The sequence below is a fragment of the Brassica napus genome, chromosome A6 (assembly GCF_020379485.1).
Source record: "Brassica napus cultivar Da-Ae chromosome A6, Da-Ae, whole genome shotgun sequence".
Classification (NCBI taxonomy): domain Eukaryota; kingdom Viridiplantae; phylum Streptophyta; class Magnoliopsida; order Brassicales; family Brassicaceae; genus Brassica; species Brassica napus.
Genome location: NC_063439.1, coordinates 21,953,384 through 21,974,370, shown reverse-complemented (window position 1 = coordinate 21,974,370; position 20,987 = coordinate 21,953,384). Strand labels below are relative to the sequence as shown.

The window sequence follows — 20,987 nt, the reverse complement described above, 5'->3', positions numbered from 1 at the left end:
TCCCTCTTTTCTTCCTCCACCCCTGGCCTCTAAGGGCAAAGAATCAGAGAAGAAGGTCAGTTGTCACTATTTTCTCTTTTTAATCGGGTTTTTCGTTTGAAGCAGCAATGGGTTAGTTATAAGCTTATTGATTTCAACTAACTTTGTAGGGGAGGAAGAGAGACCTAAGGAGAGAAAAAAGGGAAAGACTCGAAATATAGATCATTTCATGGAGGAGTTGAAACGTGAACAAGAAATGAGGGAAAGACGAAACCAGGATCGTGACCGTCAGGGAGATATCTCGGTTAGTCATCATATTTTTGTGCTCATTTCATCGGGTTCCTGCTCTCAGGGTAACCCTTAACTTATTCTGTCTTCAGCCTTCTAGCCGCTTTGATGAGCTAGCTGATGAGTTTGATCCCACTGGAAGGCTAGGATCGTTTGATGACGGTGACCCACATACGACAAATTTGTATGTTGGGAATCTGTCCCCAAAGGTATCTTTTATTCCTACTTGAATTTATGTACTGTTTTCTCTCGCCAATGTTTTCTAATATGCGTTCTTGACTTATATTTTGAGATGTGGTCTTTATGCTCAACTAGGTTGATGAAAACTTTCTTCTGCGCACTTTTTGAAGATTTGGGCCCATAGCTAGTGTCAAGATTATGTGGCCAAGAACAGACGAGGAGAAGAGGCGACAAAGAAACTGTGGATTTGTTTCCTTCATGCACAGAGCTGATGGACAAGCCGCAGAAGATGAAATGCAAGGTTAGCTAGCCTGGCTTCTCTCTAGAATTATCTATTGTAGCCTGGCCTAGAGATCAATTGTTAGGTAGTGACAACATGTGTAATGTATGATAGAAAAGCTTAAAATGGATAATTGTTCAAGAAACGTTTATAGGTTGTATGCCTTTTCAATAGCATATTTTGACCACTTAAATTCAAAAATATTTGACTGGTTTCGTAACTGCAAATTCTATGTCATTGTCAAAGAACTGTGTAACCAATTGTCAATACAAGGCTTGCATTGCCATTCAGTTTGTCACTGTTACTACCTAGCTTTGTTCCCTTTTCTTTCTTCATTGATGCAGTTTCTATTGTCAACTGGTTTTACAGGGATCATCATGTACGAGTATGAATTGAAGATTGGGTGGGGTAAAGCAGTTTCTCTACCATCACAAGCATTACCCGCTCCACCACCTGGACATATGGCTATTCGTAGTAAGGAGGTTTGTGATGATGACCATGTCCTACCTTTTGAGCTTCGTTCCTTCTTTAGATCTATTTACTAACCTATAAATGCGTCTGATCCCTGATTGTGATTTGTACTATTGACTGTCGGTTTAATGTTTGTTACTTGTCACTCTAATATTTTATATATTTTCGTTGGCAGGGCTGCAACTTGATTTTTCTGGTCAATCGGGTCCACCAATAACTGTTCCAACTCAAAATTCGGAATTGGTATGTAAACTTTCTTCCACATGGCTTGGATTGATTCCTTCTATATTATATTCGAGGGGTAATTGAATTACGTCATAGTCCAAAAAACAGAAATAAAACGAAAGAACAAAGTAGGGATAAGTTATGGTGATCTAATCACTTCAAAGGACCCAAACCAGTCCTAATTACTCGACATTCTCAGTACTTGATGCTTTTCATCTTTGTAGTGATGATGCTTCGACTAACTTGCTAATGTGGCATCTGTAGTTGAAGACACTCTTATCATCTATCCTTTTTCAGTAATCATATTCCAAATTCACATCTGTTGAATGGAATTCTGTGTTCAGGTTCTCACCCCTAATGTTCAGGATATCACTGTTGTTAGTCCTGAGAACGAGCACCTCAGACATGTGATTGATACATTGGCTATCTATGTTCTGGATGGTGAATGTGCTTTTGAGCAAGCTATCATGGAGAGGGGCCGTGGGAGTCCACTGTTTAATTTCTTGTTTAAACTGGTATCAATAGAGCATACTTACTACGTCTGGAGACTATATTCCTTTGCTCAGGTATATCTTTGATTCTTCTTGAGCTTTATATTTTCTTACGCTGATGAATATTGTTGCATTGTTTAGGGTGACACACTTCAAAGGTGGAGAACAGAGCCGTATATCATGATAACTGGTAGTGGAAGCTTTTAAAACTTGCTAGTTGTGAGACTGATCCTCGGTTGGGTTTCTCCTTGCACTTCTGTTGATATAGCTGTGTCTTCTGATCTTTTTAAAGATGGATACCGCCACCGCTGCCTGTAACTAAGAGCCTGGAGCATGACAAAGAGTCAACAGACACATATGCAGCGGGAAGAAGCAGGGTAATCTTCTTGCAATCTCACATCTGATTATTTGTTTTTTGTTTTCTGTTTTTTGTTTTTAGTATTATTGAATACCTTACAATGGTAAATTATACAGCGAGAGGAAGTTGAGAGGACTCTGACCGATCCTCAAAGGGATGAGTTCGAGGACATGTTGCGTGCTCTAACTTTAGAAAGGAGTCAAATAAAAGAAGCTATAGGATTTGCTTTAGATAATGCAGATGCAGCGGAAGAGGTATTGTTTGATCTAAATCATATTGGTACATTTTGTTTTACAGACGATCCTATGCTTCATAGATATCCTCCAAAAGCTTCACATATGTTGCAATCCCTTCTTTTGTTATCAAATTATTTAAAGAAGATAACCTGGTATTGGACAAAATCAGAAGCTTTTCCTCGAAACTAAAATATTTTCTGATTATTTTTCTAGTCGTCATTGATTTTCTGAACAGACGCCTTTTCCCGTTATATATTATACAGGTTGTTGAAGTTTTGACGGAGTCCCTGACCCTGAAAGAGACATCAATTCCGACTAAAGTTGCTAGACTCCTGCTTGTGTCTGATATTCTTCATAATAGCAGCGTACCTGTTAAAAATGCATCTGCATACCGAACTAAGTTCGAGGCAGCACTGCCCGATATAATGGAAAGCTTCAATGATCTGTACCGGAGCATAACCGGAAGAATTACTGCTGAGGCTCTAAAAGTACACTCTCAGACTGCACTGGCAATAGGTATGAAATGCTGCTATAAACTCATTCGTACCTTTTTGCAGGAACGGGTTCTCAAAGTACTGCAGGTATGGGCAGATTGGTTTCTGTTTTCAGACGCATACATATATGGACTACGTGCCACATTTCTTCGATCAGGGACCTCTGGTGTTACTTCATTTCATTCTCTGTGCGGTGATGAACCTGAAATAGAGAAGAAAGGTTACATTGATAATTTGAGCGATATTATCAATCCAGATACTGCACTGGCAATAGGCAAAGGCGCTGCAAGGCAAGAGCTGATGGATTTTACCAATTTCTGAGATTTAGAGACGCTGCCGGCAGAATGGACTGTCTCTTGTAGGGGGCAGAGTAGTGATGGTCGCTCGGCTGCTAAGCCTTGAAGATGCAGAGAAACAACGCGGCTATAAAGCAGTGGATGAAATTTTAAAGTATCCGCAAGACCATTCACCTGGGAAGAAGTTAAGAATGAGCGTGATGTTAGAAACAACTATGCAGAGGTTCAAATGAAAGAGCCTATGACAAGATCAATACCACAGCCTGAGCTGAAAGCCTTTGTAGAAAAAGAAAAAAGTGACCTTATATTGACAGCTTCAAAATGGGCTAGAGAGGATGACGAAGCTGCCGATGCTGACGATGTACAAAAGAAGAGCGACTATACTGGTGGGATAACTTGTAAGGTTTATGACGAAGATCTCAAGGGTAATGATTGTGTACGTACCCAACGTGACAATGGACTAGACGAGGAATAAAGGTTTGCTCAATTCATCTATCTACTTTCGAAAATAATTTAGGAAATTAGCTTAAACAGGCAAAATAGGGACTCAAAGACACCAATCTGCATTATTGCTTCATGTTTGTGTGTGAGCATTAAAACCATCTAAAATATTACTGGATATAGTTCTAGAAAAGAGGAAGATCAGCGTAAGGGTAGCGTTAGTGAGGGAGGTGTGTTCTTATGAACTTGATTTGGTCTTTAAAGACTACAAATTATTTGCCATTTTGGTTCTTGTCCGCTGAAGGAGATACCTAAATGTGTTTAAACGCACACATGAACTTGCCTCAGTACTGTAAAGTTTCCAAGAAAAAGATGAAGACTTACCTTTATCAGTAGCTGCTATAGGCTGCTCGCTTACTCTGTTTTTTTTTTCTGTACTGCAGACAAAAGCTTAGACGCATAGAAGTTGCTTTGATAGAGTATCGTGAAGCTCTCGAGGAACAGGGGAATAAAAACTCCGAGGAGATAGAGAGAAAAGTAGAAATCCACCGAAAGAAGCTTGAAGTTGATTATGGCTTATCAGGATCCAACGAGGGCAGCAGAAACCGTAAGTTATAGATTACACCTGACAGTTATTCTTCTTCTGTTTTGAGAAAGGCTATTAAATTGTTCCATATTCATTTGATGCTACAACCTACAATCAGGGAAACTTGACCCCTTTCTGCACATTCTTTAGATCAGGTTATTATACTCATGTGTAACTTAGGTATAATACATGCGCGAGTTCGTCTCAAACATTAAGATTTAGAATTTCAGTTTGGTGGTGTCCGGGACATGGCCTTGTTAGTGTTCGTTCTGATCCAATGGAGCTCTTGTGTATATTTAAACAGTGCTTTTAACTGCAGAGAAATCAATTGTAGAGCGCAAGGAAAAGCCTGAAGATTCTCGAGAACCGTCTAAAAAGCGACACCGTGGGAAAACCCACAGCCAAAGTCCACCAAGGAAATCATCAACAAGGGAGAGAGATCATGACTTGGACAGAGGGAGGCTCAGAGACAGAGATAGGCTACACGATTTGAACAGAGACCGACGTGAAAAGAGTTCAAGCCACGACCGAGGCGATCATGGTAGAAGCAGAGAGAGAGACAGGGATTGGCGCAGACGAGACTTGAGATGATAGTGATGATTGTTCCTTCACCTCCTGGTTTGTTCCTATATTAAAAGATTTCAACCTGTTTTGTGTTTCAAAACCCATATGATATGTTAGATCACATTCTCAGACACAGCTCGTAATTGTGTATTCCTGTCCCAGTTCTGCAAGATTCTTCTTGATGCTTTTCCCAAGGAACTATTTATATTACAAGACACAGTCCTAAACCTAAAAATTGTGACAAACTTGTAAAATTTGCACTTTATATCAATGCAGGTAATAGTTCAGAGAAAATGAAGCATGTGCTTCAAAGATTGTCTACAACAAGAGAACACTGTGAGCTATCTTCTATCAGCGGAATGAACAAGAGACGCCAACTCCAAGTTCTGAGCTTCTTCTTTCTCTTCATCAGAATCAGAATCTTCCCCAATGATCTCACCCGGGAGCTTGAACGTGTTCTGATCTCCCTTAGGCACAAGAAACAGAACAAAGAGCGGCGAAACTCTCAACACATTCCTGATCAAAACCGCAAGCCAGAGGTTACCAAACTCTGTCCGAGTCACTTTGAGGACGTGCAGCAACACTCCTCCCAGCCAAGACGAGGTCATGAAGCCTGCATTGTCGATAGACATTAGCAACGCAAAGAAGGTCCCTTCAATACCGTGAGGACATAGCTTTGAAGTGAGCACGAGCAGCGGCATCCATTTCAGGCGTCCTATCATCTGAGACACTACCTCATCGACCACTATGAAGAGATAGTCTGGTAAGCCAAGTTTTAAGTTGAGACGTAGCACAAGAATGAGATCAAGCATTCCTGCCAAGGCAAAGAGAAGTTGAGTCCACAAGCAAATGCCGCGGAACGCATGGTCCTTTAGGACTAGCTGGTACAACGTTGCTCCTAGAATCGACCCCACTGAACCAATTGAGAGGATGAAACCAACAGTTTCCTGAAACAAAACAAGAAAAGATCTCTTCATATTACACAACCTCAGGTATGTTTTCAGAGTGGGGGTTTTGAAAGAGTACCTGAGCAAACAAAGGGCCGTCTTTTGAATCTGTGAACCAATAGAAGAGACCTTCATGAATGTTCAAACTAAGAGCAAGGGAAATGTACATATACAGACTCGGCCTCCACACATCTGAGCACTTCATTGTCCTCCACATCGCTCTCCCTGCGTCTATAAACTTCTGGTTTACCTGAATTGATACAAAACAAGAGTCAGTACTCTCACGTTGGTTGAAACTCAAGCATTGTGACATTACCTGTTTGTAAGAGAAACCAGGAACATGGGACTCACTAAACACCATCCCCACTACAGACGCCAACGCAAATGGGAGTGTCAGCAAGCCAAACACACCCTAACCCCAAAAAAAAACAAAACACATCAGCATTAAACAGAAGTCATCAGAGAACACGGTGTGCAACGCAAGATTCACCAACCTTAGAGCCAACAAGATGAACTAAGATGCCACTCATGAAGAAACCAAGAAGTGCACCAATGGAAGAGCTTAAGCTACACAAGCTCTGCATATCCGAGGCAAGAGAAGGGTGTTTGATACTATTGTAAGCAGTGCAAGCATCAATGGTCACATCAGCTATCGCCATCGCAGCACTTGCTATTGTCATCCACAAGAGCGCCAAGTAAAGGTGTAGATTCCCAAGAACCGATATGAAAAGCATGGAAACTACTCCAAGGACGCCTGCTAAAACGAAGTAAGGGCGTCTGTGGAAGCCGTAGATGGGAAGAACATCAGTGAGAATGCCCCAAAGAGGCTTAATGATCCATGGAATCTTGGTGATGGCCGTGAGAGCCTGAGACTCTGAAGGCTGAACCTTTTGAACATCTTTCATGTAATACTCCGTGGCTACACGGCCCAATGAGCCGCCAAGGCCTTGGTTTATACCGTAGAGTGAGACCACACCGAAGACAAAGCTCCAGTGAAGCTCTTTGGCCAGCATCTTTATCCACCGCACTGGACCCCACAGTACATTACGGAGATGACTCTCTCCTTTGATGACTACACGGACGGATCCTCCACTTTCGAGGTTTTGGTCTTCTACTACCATAGCTGGTTAGGTTCAAGATTTGGCTTAAATGTTGAAACTTTTGATGTGGGTTTGGTCTGAAACTGTGGGTTAAACAGATCCAGGACCAGAGTTTGTTTGAAGTGGATGTTTTTTCTTGGATTGGGTTTGAAGCTCAGATCATAGAACTGGTGAATCTTTTGATGTAAGGCAAGTCAAAGAACAGGGTTTTGGGAATTCAAAATCTTAGCTGGGACTAAAGCTCATGAAAACAAGAATGAGATTGGCAAACAAGAACATTCGTTGACTTGATTCCGTATGAAAAGCTCATTGAAGAAGAAGAAGATGGAGAAAGAAAAAGTGATTGAAGAAATGTCAGAGGAGAGAGACGACGAAAGGGGAAATGTCAAGTTTTGCTGCTAAATTGTTTGACAAAACACATCTTTCGTTTGTCTCTTACCAAGAAGAACATTCTGTCTAAATTTTTCTACTTTCTATTTTCATTGACAATTTCACCTTAAAAGTAGAAACTATTTTTTATTTTATATGTTTGTTTCTTTTATCAGATACCACTGAGAAAAATAAGGTTTATTTGCAAATAAAAGCGAATTTTAGACACAAAAAAAAAAGATTTATAAGGTAAATTCATGAAAAAGAAGAATTATGTTTTCTAATGTTTTGCATCAAAGTCACCATAACAAACCTAATCGTTTGATATTTCATTAATGCTTTTGACTTTTCTATCTTTCTTCACATTTGTGTTGTAGATATGCAAATGTAGAAGTTTTCTTAGTATAGTTGTTTAATCAAAGATTTTGTGAAATTATTTTAGTTTGTGGTTTAACTAAATATTAGTTAATGTTTTTTTTAATCAAAAATATTTATTAATGTGTGAAAGTAGTCCAGTGGCTTGATTAAGGATTCATTAATATTTCTATACCATGAGATATGGGGTTTAAGTCCCAGAAAATGTAAATTATGGAGAAAAGGGTTACAAGATTTCTTCATCATGGTGCAGTGCATATTATCGAACATGGATTTCATAGGGCGGTTTGGAGTGATGCAGTCAAACGTGCATTTTCGTATGATAGTAGAATTGTCGGCTGTAGAATCGTCTATGTAATATTTATCATCGTTGTAATAGCATAATTAATCAGACGTTAAAAAAAATTAATTAATGTTTATATATCAAATAATGACATTTCAGTTTCAGAGAATTAGAAAAAGATATTTAGAAATATTTTTATCATGTTGCATAGAATATCTTTAAATACTCGGTAAATTATCATAAATCATGTAAAATTATCGACGGTTATAGATAAAATATAGGGCAATTGTCAATAATAGCACCTTTTGAAGTTTATGTCTCAAAAATGATACTAGAAGGAGAAAGTCACAAAAATGACATTCATTAAAGGGTAAAATATCCCTAATACCCTTGGTTTAAAATTAAATAAACAAACAAAAATAAATAAAATAAAAATAAAAATAAAATTTTTTTTATAGTTTCAGATTTTATGTTTTCAGATTCGAAATTTTTATAATTTTTTTTATTTTTTTTTATTTTTTTTATAATTTAAAAATACTTTTTGAAACTGTTTTTAAAATTTTTATTTTTTATTTTAGTATTTATTTATTATAAAATTTTAAACAATAATTCCAAAACTCCACCCCTTAACTCTAAACCCTAAGGTTTGGATTAATTAACCCAAAGGGTATAAATGTATATTTACTTCTTTAATGAAACCTATTTTTGTGACTTTGAGACTTGAGTGCTACTTTGGAAACAAAAACTTGGTTTGGTGCTATCCTAGTCTTTTTCTCTAAAATATATCAACAGTATAATTGTGTATATAACATTTTATAGATTATAATATTATCGTTAACCAGCATTAAAGAAAAAATCTGTTATTGAAATCTTACGTAAAGTATGAAGTCTCCTACTTCAGCATTTTCCATATTGTTCCTTTTCTTCGCAAGACGATGCACACAAAATTGTCGCTGCTATTTCAATATCAGTCGGCCACCGAAGGAACAGAACAAGGTTTCTTTAACCTAGTATCCCCTCTTTCGATACGTGTTCCGATACCGTTGGATCCAAATAGATCTTGTCACCACTACTACTTCTCTACTTATCTGAAATTACTAAAAACTCTATTTCCATCATTTTTATAAGCAAAAATATGTCCCAGCATCCTTGGGATGTTCTGTCACCTTTATTGATTAATACTGTATTATTATTTATATAAAGAGTAGAAATAGACAAGAGTTTGCCACCACCAACTGCCAACTGCTACTCATTAGTTTTTTTTCTTAAATTCGAATATTTTATCTTTTAGAAGATGTTGATGTTGCGATTTGAAAACCTATTTTCATCGAAATTGAAACTTTTGATATGTGTAATTTATATTAATACACTTAATAGTTTTATTTTCCTATAAAATCCAAAAACTCCCAAATATCTTGTAATTTTTTGTGTGTTTTAGAGAAAAGTATGTGTTTGTTTATTTGAGTGCTACTTACTATATATTTTCTAAAGAAAGATCCCTTTTGAAACTTTGGTTGTTAGCAGACCGGGCGTACTTCCTTTGTTAATTTACAGTTTACCCATGTAGTTTTTCATTAGATGATCATGAACATATGCTATATAGAGATCCAAATTAGTTGGTGCTGCTGTTATGGACAAGTTACGTGATATACAAAAGTCATTCCTGCCTACAAGTTTAGTAGGATTTTTCAACGTCCGTTTGAGAGTTCATGTGGAATAGATTATCACACTGCGAACAATGGGCTTCAGAAAGTAGAACAAGCCCAACAAAGCATCGAGAATCTCCACATCATGCTTAGGCTAAAACGGATCAAATCGACAAATCCTCATCACATAATCTGCTCTGTCGCGGGCTGGCAGGTTTCTTTAATAAAAAAAATGTCATAGTAAAAGCCTCTTTAGTTTAATTAACATTGAGAAAAAGACTAGAATAGCACTAAACCAAGTTTTTGTTCCCAAAGTAGCACTCAAGGCTCAAAATCACAAAAATAAGTTTCATTAAAGAGGTAAATATACATTTATACTCCTTGGGTTAATTAATCCAAACCTTAGGGTTTAGAGTTAAGGGGTGGGGTTTTTGGAATTAGGGTTTAAAATTTTATAAAAAATAAATACTAAATTAAAAAATAAAAATTTTAAAAACAGTTTCAAAAAGTATTTTTAAATTATAAAAAGAAAATTTGAAAAAAATAAAAAAAAATAAAAAAAAAGTTTCAAAAAAATAAAAATTTCGAATCTGAAAACATATAATCTGAAACTATAAAAAAAAATTTCAAATTATAAAAAGAAAATTTGAAAAAAATAAAAAAAAATAAAAAAAAAGTTTCAAAAAAATAAAAATTTCGAATCTGAAAACATATAATCTGAAACTATAAAAAAAAATTTCTTTTTTTTCATTTTTTTATTTATTTATTTTTATTTATTTTTGTTTGTTTATTTAATTTTAAACCAAGAGTATTAGAGATATTTTACCCTTTAATGAATGTCATTTTTGTGATTTTCTCCTTCTAGTGCTATTTTTGAGACATAAACTTCAAAAGGTGCTATTATTGACAATTGCCCATTAACATTTATCAAGATTTTTTTTGGACTAAATTCTTCAAATTAAAGCAAACGTTATAAGAGAATTTTAACATGATAAAGAAAATGTTATAAGAGAATGTTAACATGATATAAGAAGTACAGTCAGGTGTGGTCTTAAGTAAGAATTTTTAACTCTCCGAGACACTTTATGACTTTGGAATTTCATTCCAAAATACTTTCCACTTGTGACAACCTTTTTACTTGCTGAATGACATTTATGTCTTCAGCTAATAGAAAAAGAAAAAAAAATCAAACCGGGTCCGAGCCTTCCAATTTACTTTCCGTACCAAACCCTCCTTTTACCAATTTCCAAACCCTAGTTTCTAATTCAAAATTCACAGCATCTCTCAAACCACCCCACCCCTCTTACGGTGATTCCTAAGAACCCTAAATTCTAACAAATCGTTCTTTACACTTTCTCCTTGCAGTTTCTCCTCTAAAACACCGACTAGTCTGAATCATCAACAAGAAACAAACCCTTCTCTTTCTGAATTCTAATTACCAAATTTCCAAATTGATAAAAACTAATCAAAGCTTCTTCGATTCTCCTCTCCTCTGTTACTCACAGAGTTGCTTTGCTTTAGAGAGTTGATGAGTTTGGGATTCAAAGTGGGTGAGCTCGGGATCCACCGTGGATGAGCTCGAGATAGCTGCGGTGTTGTTTTAGAGAGTGGATGAGCTCGAGATTCGCTATGGATGAGTTCATGATTTTCTGTGTGTGAGTTCGGGATCCGCCATGGGTGAACTCGGGATAGCTGTGGTGGAGTTTCAGAGAGTGGATGAGTTTCAAGGTTGTTATCTCTGATTTCCTTTGTCCATGAATCTTTGTCTACACAACCTTAACGACAGCTGTGGCGGCGAAGCTGTTTTCTCCTTCGTTGTCTTGTCAATGGATGACTTCAAGAGATGTAGTAATCAAAGGGTGGAGACGGGCATGTGTGACGAAACGAAACAGAGTCTCCCCTGTCACCGCCATGGTTGTGGAGCCTCTTAATACTGCCATTCAGATTCATCAATGGTGGGAACACAACCCTAGTTCATTACTGATAATGGCAGAGAGCGGGAGACTGGTAGTGGTTACTCGTTGGCTAGCTACTACACATATCAGTGGGTTTGTTTGTTATTTCAGTTCCAGACTTTGGTCTCTAGTTAAAAGCTCCGTTAAATCAAAGGTTTGAACTTTGGTCTCTTTCTCTAGCTTCACTATCAAGCTCTCAAAACCAATATTTGGATTTTTTTTTTTCAGATAGTGAGGTAGACCTTTGTTTTTAGCGAAGGAAAATGAGTAAGGAGCTTATGAAAGTTGCTGGAGAAGTTCTCTATTTTTTCATAAGGAAGAACTTCAACATCACTGATCGTGAAGAAACAATCATGTAAGCTCATTCAGAAGAAATTTTCAATTTTTTTTATGTAGGTTTTAGTTTAGTAGGCTATGTTCACACATTTTTTTGCAAAACCTTGTCCACAATATATTTTATACATCTTGTCCACAATAATTTGAAGAGATGTTTAACTAAGCCATGTTTACACATTTTTTCACAAAACCTTGTCCACAATACATTTTATACATCTTGTCCACAATATCTTGAGATGTTTCACTTTATCGACAGCTTAATGAAGATAAAGAGATGACTTAACTTATGTACATTTCCACACATTCGTTTATAAAATCTTGTCCACAACTTTCAGTTTTCTGTCCATGTATTCTCTATATTTTATGTCCATGTCCACACGACAAAATCTTGTCCACAACTTTCAATTTTTAATATCGGCTTTCAGATTAAAAGCACAACTTCGACATCAAACGGACAAGAATAAAGAACTTATATCTATAAATCTAACCAACTTAATGCCTTCCAAAGAAAACAAATACAAAACCGAACCGAGAAACAAAACACAATCGCAACTCTCATTAAGGGCATTTTTGTCCAAAATTTTGTTTGGACCAAAGAAAAGTGTTCCTAATATGCAATGTGTCTCTGGGTGAAAGACAAATTCAGAATGTGGCCCAAGGTGTAAACAACTCCTTAAGTAATTGGTTAAGTCAAAGTACAATTATATTTTGTGAAGCTATTTCTGTAATATTTATCAAAGTTGTTTATAATAATATAATTAACTACTATTAAAAAACTTAATCTGTTACAAAAAAAAAAAAAAAAACTTAATCATATAATCAGGGGTAAACCACTAAAAAATAATAAAATGTTGGTTTTATATAGGAATCTAACAAAAATTTAATTGTATAGTTGGTAAATTGTGATTTCTGACACCATAAAACTTGTGTTCAAAGTCCACCAAATACCATTTAAATGTTTTTGACCCCTCCCCCCTCCCCACAAATTTGTTGATGGGTCCGACCCTGCATATAATTCATAAAAAGTTATTATATTTACATTCTTTTGTTTAAATTTGTGAACTATATATATGTGGAACACGTAAACTAGAATAAGAGAATGTTATATATATATATATAATTACACCTATTTTAATAATATAAGTTAGGGATAATTTGAAAAATACATTTTTTTCTTTTTGAAAACTACACTTTTTAAAATGTGAAAAGACATTTTCATCCAGATTATTATATTTCAATAATTAAAATATAAATTTCAAATTAATAATAATAATATTATTAGAGCCTTAGCTCTCTCTCTTTGCAAAGTTTTTCTTCTTTTCCAGATTTTTTTTCTTTGTAACTTAAACACACACACACTACCTCAGTTCGAACCCGAGTCCCGTTCTTTTCCAGAATTTTATTTCAAAAGCATTGTGGCATGTTAGCTCTCTATCTCTTTCATGCATTAAAATTTATCAAGCGTGTGCAATTAAAAAAAAAAAACTCACATGATTTTCCTTCTTTGTGTGTTGAATGATATTTAGGGGCTTATTGGTGAGATAGCCAATTTTGGAGACATAATTAAAAATCTAGCAATGATTTTGACATTATTAAGAATCTAACATTTGTGACACAACTGATCCGGTTATACCCTCTTCATCAACAATTATCCGGTGAATATATTATATATTGATAACGTAATTGAGAAAAAATATGGACACGGAGGAACCAAAAAATTTTAATGTGAAGGAAGAAGTACCATCCACGTGACAAGTTTATTGACCACATATATACACACCGAATTTTCTATTCTATATTGTCGAAGTAGTATATAACGCAAACTACACCTATAATCCATATATACTAAACAATAATTCAACCTCAACCCCAACTTATAAATAATATACCCTAAACCCTATGGAAACATAAACCCTAATCCAGCCTTAACCCTAATCTTGCATAAACTAAATCTAAATTTCTAAATTCCAGTAAAATGCATTACTATTCTACATGAGACATATAGAATAGAAAAAGTGAAAATGTAGTTCCAATCTAAATATCATTTTGATATATTTCTTAAATGTTGACATGATTATGCTTTCATGGAAGGTGGTAATGCTTGTCATATTGTCAACCCCAATCGTATAAATACTAAACCCTAAATTCTAATCACTAAACCCTAATCTAAATGTAAACCTTAAACCTAAATATAAACCATTAACCCAAATATAAACTCTAAATCCAAATGGAATGGAACATAATAAATAACATAGTACCAATAGTGAAATTATGAAATGTGTATGATTGCATTAAAGAAGTTAAAACTGATTTCAACCATACTCCCTCACCTTATAAATACTAAACCCTAAATTCTAATCACTAAATCCTAATCTAAATGTAAATCATAATCCAAATGTAAACCCTAAACCCAAATATCAAAATATATTTCTAAACAAAATAGAACAATTTTAGTAACCGTCAAATGAAATAGAATTTATCGCATAAAAATATATATATTGTTTTATATTTATATTCTATATGAATATAATAGAATAGAACATAATAAAAAAACTGTTCATCTTCTCCAACACGAGACATAGATTTACTTCAAACCAAATACGTACATATTCTAGCATCTTCACGACTGTCGCTTTGGAATCGGAGAAGCCTCCCCATTTCGTCTTCGACAAAGCTTCCTAACCAATCTTCTCTTCCACAAAACTTCTCTGAGAACTAGTGGTAGTGTCTTCTTCGCCTTTCGAAGTTGGATAGTCTACAATTTAATTTTGGTGAGTTAAGAATTTTTTTTATTTTTTTTAGTTAGCAGGTTAAACCGGTAGATGCAAAGGGTATTACAGTATTAATATAGATTTATAACAGTGTGTATAGGTTTGGTAAGGAAAATGGCTAGTTGGTGAATTATGATTTTTTTCATGGTTATACTCCCTAATTTCCCTATTTTGTTGGTATGTAATAATGAGCTTCGTGTTGAATAAAATAAAGAAAGAGAAAGAGAATACTTTTACTTTCTATATTAATATTATATTATTATGTCTGTGTGTACGTAAGGAAGAAGAGAAATGAAATTATTACTTCTATCTTTTTACAAATGGGAGAGGCACTATTTATAGTGCACAAAGTCGGTTAAACAAGTAAGAAAAAGACAAAACTTTGAAGAGGTGTGGTGTGACATTTTTCCAAATGAAAACACATGTCCAACACCTGTCACATAGATGAATAATCATTTGATGAATAATCATCAATTGTAACACTCCCCCTCGATTATTCATCTTTGTATTACGTAGTGCCTCGTTAAAAACCTAGTCATGGAAAAACCCATTAGGACAAAAACCATGACAAGGGAAAAAGATTACACTGTCCGTAATCTCCCCCTGAGAATAGTGGATCTAGCTTTCTTGTCACAGGTCACGCATATGCCGCATTCCGATACCATAAAAGTGATTTCGAAATGTTGTAGTCAGAAGAGCTTTTGTGAACAAGGCAGCCGGATTGTCGCATGACCATACATACTCGATGTCCACCTCTTTGATTTTATCGAGCTCCCTTATAAACGAGAAAAATCTTGGAGGGATATGCTTTGTTCTGTCACTTTTGATATAACCTTCCTTGAGTTGAGCAACACAAGCCGAATTATCTTCAAATATTTTCGTCGGCTCTTTCTCGTTGACCATTCCACTTGATTCTTGTATGTGGTGACTCATTGACCGAAGTCACACACATTCTCCCCATGCTTCATGAAGCGCAATAGTTTCTGCTTGATTCAAAGATGTTGCAACCAGAGTTTTTTTCTGGGACCGCCAAGAGATCGCGGTTCCACCAGTTGTAAAACCATATCCGGTTTACGTTTGACTTGGAGAGAACTGACATGTTCTCGATGCCATTCTAATTTCCATAAATAGAAAATGAGCAGGATCTTTCAAACATCTCTTTCAACATCGAGAGATCTATTTACTATTGGAGTACTCAAAGGAGTCGCTTTATTCATACAAAAGCGTTTCAATAACCTTTTTGTATAGTTTGATTGATGCACAAATATTCCTTCTCGGAAATGCTCTATTTGGAGCCCAAGACAAAACTTTGTCTTGCTGAGATCTTTTATTTCGAACTCCTCTTGCATATGAGTTCGAGCATCATCAACCTCCTTTTGAGTTTCAGTTATGTTTAGGTCATCTACATATACAGCAATGATCACAAAGCCAGATGACGATTTCTTTATAAAAACGCATGGACATATCGCATTATTAATATATCCCTTTTTCAAGATATATTCACTTATGCGATTGTACCACATGCGTCCGGATTGCTTTAATCCTTATAGTGATCGCTGTAACTTGACCGAACAAATCTCCCTGGATTTTTCTTTCTATGCCCTTGGCATTTTCAATCCCTTAGGGAGTTTCATATCTATATATCGTTATCCAACGATCCATACAAATATGTTGTCACAACGTCCATGAGATGCATTTCAAGATTTTTAAACGCCGTTAAGCTCATCAAAAATCTAAACGTAATTGCATCCATTACCGGGGAATACGTTTCCTCAAAATCAATTCCCGGTCTCTGAGAAAATCTTTGGGCAACTAATCAGGTTTTATATCGTGTTACTTTTCTCACGAATACCCACTTATACCCAACATGACTTATATTCTCAGACGTTATGACTATAGTTCCAAAGACATTCCTTTTATTTAGGGAGAATATTTCAATTTGAATGGCCTCCTGCCACTCCTCCCAATCATGTCTTTTTAACAAATGGACCTAGGATCGGGATCATCACTTTTATGATCGATCTCTTTGGACACAGAAAAAGAGAACATTCCATCAACATCTTTTATCTTATAACTTTTTATCAAAGGTGTAGTTGATGGAAATCTCATACTTTTCTGTTCCCTTTTCGTCATCTGGATCATATTTATTTGGTTCATCTTGAACCTTTTCATCTATGCCTTATTTCAGACATTTTTCAGTATCAAGTTCTTCTGGAACCTTTCCATTTATGCCTTCTTTCAGACATCTTATAATCTCAGGTTCTCTTTGAACTTTCTCACCTATGTCTTCTTTCAGACATTTTTCAGTATCAGGTTCTTCAGGAACCTTGCAAATTTTCTCAACCAATTTATTTTGGGGGTTTTTTATCTCTAGAACCCGCTAGTCTCCCCCTCTTTAACTGAATCCTAGGTTCATTTATTTTGTTACCATCACTTTGTTCTTTAGGAACATCAACTCTTGATGGAACATTTTCAGCGGGTATATCATGTCGTATCTGTGAACATATTTGGTAACTGGTTTGCCAAATTATGCAAATGCACAATTTCCTGAACTTCCACCTCTCTTTGATTTGTTGGGGGACCAAAGTATAACAACGAATGTGTACACCATGTAATTTATTTAGAAATTTCTCAAAATTTTCCCCCTATCGCTGGAAATTCATCCTCTCGCAAATCATGCCGTAAACATATCACCAATTACTGGTTCAAGATACCTTATATACGGCTTGTTCTAACTCTTCTAGAGTTTGATACATTCCCGAGAGTATCTTTAACTCTCCAGGGACTACTAAATATCAAGATGCAACCCAAGTCATTTCTGTCCTGCCAGACATTTTAATATATTGCATCTATTTTAAATTTTCTCCAGTGACCTCGGAACAAGCCGTTTTTCTTACCTCAAGGTCATCTTTTATTTCATTCTTTGGAGAAATATATACCTTGGACTTTTGGTCCAAAATCTCTCGTTTTTCTAACGAGCTTTATATTGAATTGATGGCCAATCAATTCACTCTATCCTCATACATAGAGGTAGATTCATAATCCTAATTTATATAGCGTTTTTTTTTCATTTTATTGTCGACAATCTATTTTTTCTTTGGTTCCATCTTTTTATCCGTACTGATATGGTTAATCGAGATCTCATTATCATCATCGATGATTTACCCAGGTACCTGACTGTTACGTTAACCATATCAACGGTCTCATCATGAGATTCATCCTCTATTTATATTTTTGCTCCTTTTCGAGGACTTTTTGGAACCAAAGTGGTCTATAACGTCTCTAGCGTGTCATAGACTCATATATCGTCCGTTTAGGACACTATTTTCTTATTGGAGCATTTTCAGCTGGAATATGAGATATCATTATTTCATCAAAATGTCTGGCAGGTATTTTGTAAATGGATTATTCTACTTTTCATTGTAATCCATTTCACATATCTCATTCCATCAGCTTATCATATGCTTCTAGCAAACTTGCAAGCATATTTCTAAGTATCCATATACTTTATCCCCCTGGATTGTATATGTCTTTATTACATGCACTACTGCATGTTTACACCCGATCATGGGGATCATCTTACTTGAATTTACTTCATCAAGTTCTTTTTCAAGTGCGAACATAATTTTTCAATGTTCCACTCACTAGGATTCTTTAATTCTCCCCCTCGAGATGATGACACTCCATGTCTAAAATCTCGTACTGAATCCCACTCTAGAACCAACAACATATTCAGTTTTCCCATTTGGGATGAATTATGTTTCAAATCCTTTAGAGTGAGATCTTAATTTCGGGTCTGTTTAAAACAATCACATATTGTGAACTTGTTTGATGATTCATCACCCATGATGGTTTTCTTTATTTTCTTGACATGCTATATGTGAAAAACTTTTGGTTTTTCAACATTTCATAATAATATCGATAACATTATTGGAGATGGCTATATATCAGTAAACTCTAAGTTTACCACTCATTTATCATTTTGCCATCTTTTTCTTATGCATGTCTTTTCATCATAAGCTCCTCTAGAGCTAATAGTAATTTTTATATTACTAGATACTATACTTATTTATTTTGAGAGAAAAGAAATATTTGTTACCTTTATTAGTCATGTACGATGACCCAATATCTGCCAAGTATTTCTATCTCCATCCTAAATCTCAAAATCTTCATCAGGAAGATAATCATTATATCACCGATACTCTCTGGTTCACCCAGAAAGTCTATCACATCAAGATGAGTATTTAAGCTATGAAAGATGGTTCGGGTTCATAAGTTTAATATACTTCCTTTCTCTTTTTCTTTTTGATTCTCAATATAGATCAGCTAAATATTTGGCGTACGATAACTACATACCCAATTTTCTTTCTAGCCGTATCTATAGCAAACCTTTTATGTTTGCCTTTTATCACCCGACCACTTTTATTTTCATGGAAGTTCTAATTATTTCGCATGGACGGAATATTCTTCCTCGTCCACTTCCGCGACCACGATAGGGGGTTTCAACCGCATCTACACCCTCGTCCTTTTCTAATAGGACTGACTTGATGGTTTAGTATCATGATTTCGTTTTCCCCTTTTTTTTCAGTTTTCAAGGAGGATTTTCATCAACTCCAACTATTTATTGAATCCTTTCTTTCAAGGATTTAATTATTCAAAGATCTTTTAGATCTTTTCTCATGATTCACCTTATCTTATAAACCATCATTGAAGTGGTGTAAATTATCATGGCTTTATTCTTTTCTCATCCGATATTGTTTCAATTTATCGATGATTTCTCAAAGCTCATTTTCTTTCAGGTGCATATTTGCATCCACTGTCCAAGTCTTATAATTATTTTTTGTAATATCAAGGGTATCTATTTTGAGCTTTGTCAAATTTGACATGATAACCGTATTCATAGAATAATAATATAATAAAGCGAGAATTTAAACGCAGAAATTAAAGGCATAAAATAAATGCATAAATTAAATTGCATAAATAAAATCGGGAGGCTCAGCCTACCACATGATCCGAGGAGTCATAGACTACCATATTGATCATTTTCCAAAGTCCGAGGAGACATGGTTTACCATTTTGACTTTTACTTATTTCAAGGTCCGAGGAGACTTAGTCTACCATTTTTGACCTTTTTTTTATTTACGGAGGTAAAACCTTTCACGTAAATTTTTTTTTTTCAATTCACGGGGGCAAAGCCTACCACGTGTTTCTCTGATCGTGAAGGCATAGCCTACCATAACGATCAGTCAGGAAAGGCATCGCTTATCATCCCGGAAAATAGACGGAGAAGGTCCAGCCTCTCACTCCGAAACAATAATAAAATTTAAATAAATTAAGTATATTGAAACACACAAATTTAAACATTACCTCGGCTGGTTTAAGAACTTTCGGATTGATAAATCTCAGTTGGTCAGAGCTTCGTGCTGATAACGTGTTGAATAAAATAAAGAAAGAGAAAGAGAGTACTTTTACTTTCTGTATTAATATTATATTATTATGTCTGTGTGTGTGTACGTAAAGAAGAAGAGAAATGAAATTATTACTTCTATCTTTTTACAAATGGGAGAGGCACTATTTATAGTGCACAAAGTCGGTTAAACAAGTAAGAAAAAGACAAAACTTTAATGAGGTGAGGTGTTACATTTTTCCAAATGAAAACAGATGTCCAACACCTGTCACATAGATGAATAATCATTTGATGAATAATCATCAATTGTAACACTTCAAACATTATCAGGTATTGAAACAAAGGTGAAAAGTGTGCATTACAGAGCTTCGAACATTATCAACTTCTTGCGAGTTTTTTCTTAGAGTGTTTTTATTTGGAATCTCTATTTCTCACCGGTGTGCATTACAGAGTGGTGGTGAAAGAAAGTGTTAGTTTGGTGAAAAGTGAAAATAACCAAATTTATTACAAAATGAAAATAAAAAAAATTACCAAAACCTAGAAAATCAAAACCAAATCCGTAGACAAATGTTTAGAACACAAAAACAGATTGAAAAAAATCACGGAAAAAATAAACTATCAAGCTAGAGAAAAATGGTTTGCAAAACCAGATTAAAAAAAAATCACGGAATGAAGACAAGGAGACATGTCGCCTGTTTTTTTCAAACATTTCAAAATTTAAGATATTGTATAGATATTATAAAAAAACATTTTTTAAAAACATATCTTATTATTGTTGAAACTGTGAATTTAAATATTAAATAAATGAGAAATTGTACTCCCTACACACCAAACTTCTCATATTTGCATTTCATATCCTATTTCCCTTTAATTTTCTTCCTCCATCATTACTATTTTCCCCCCATTCTA

The 20,987-nt window shown here is 35.2% G+C and overlaps 1 protein-coding gene, 1 long non-coding RNA gene and 1 pseudogene across 3 annotated transcripts; 2 read left to right on the top strand and 1 right to left on the bottom strand.

The window, feature by feature from the left end:
- The first annotated feature begins 573 nt into the window (after positions 1-573).
- Positions 574-5,102, top strand: LOC106348510 (annotated as a pseudogene).
- Positions 5,052-8,402, bottom strand: LOC106348511 (probable folate-biopterin transporter 2). Of its 2 annotated transcripts, XM_013788261.3 has the most exons (4): positions 6,331-8,394; positions 6,153-6,248; positions 5,916-6,086; positions 5,052-5,836 (listed from the first exon to the last, which is right to left on the bottom strand). In XM_013788261.3, the coding sequence occupies exons 1-4, from the start codon at positions 6,955-6,957 to the stop codon at positions 5,231-5,233; spliced, it is 1,500 nt and encodes a 499-aa protein (XP_013643715.2). In that variant the 5' UTR covers positions 6,958-8,394; the 3' UTR covers positions 5,052-5,230. The 2 variants fall into 2 exon arrangements, with proteins under 2 accessions (XP_013643715.2, XP_048591076.1); XM_048735119.1 differs by having other exon boundaries at positions 5,916-6,248; positions 6,331-8,402.
- A 2,129-nt stretch (positions 8,403-10,531) lies between these two features.
- Positions 10,532-12,090, top strand: LOC106348509. The gene is made up of 2 exons (XR_001270942.3): positions 10,532-11,718; positions 11,793-12,090. It is a non-coding gene; the product is annotated as an uncharacterized LOC106348509 (long non-coding RNA).
- The last annotated feature ends 8,897 nt before the right edge of the window (positions 12,091-20,987 follow it).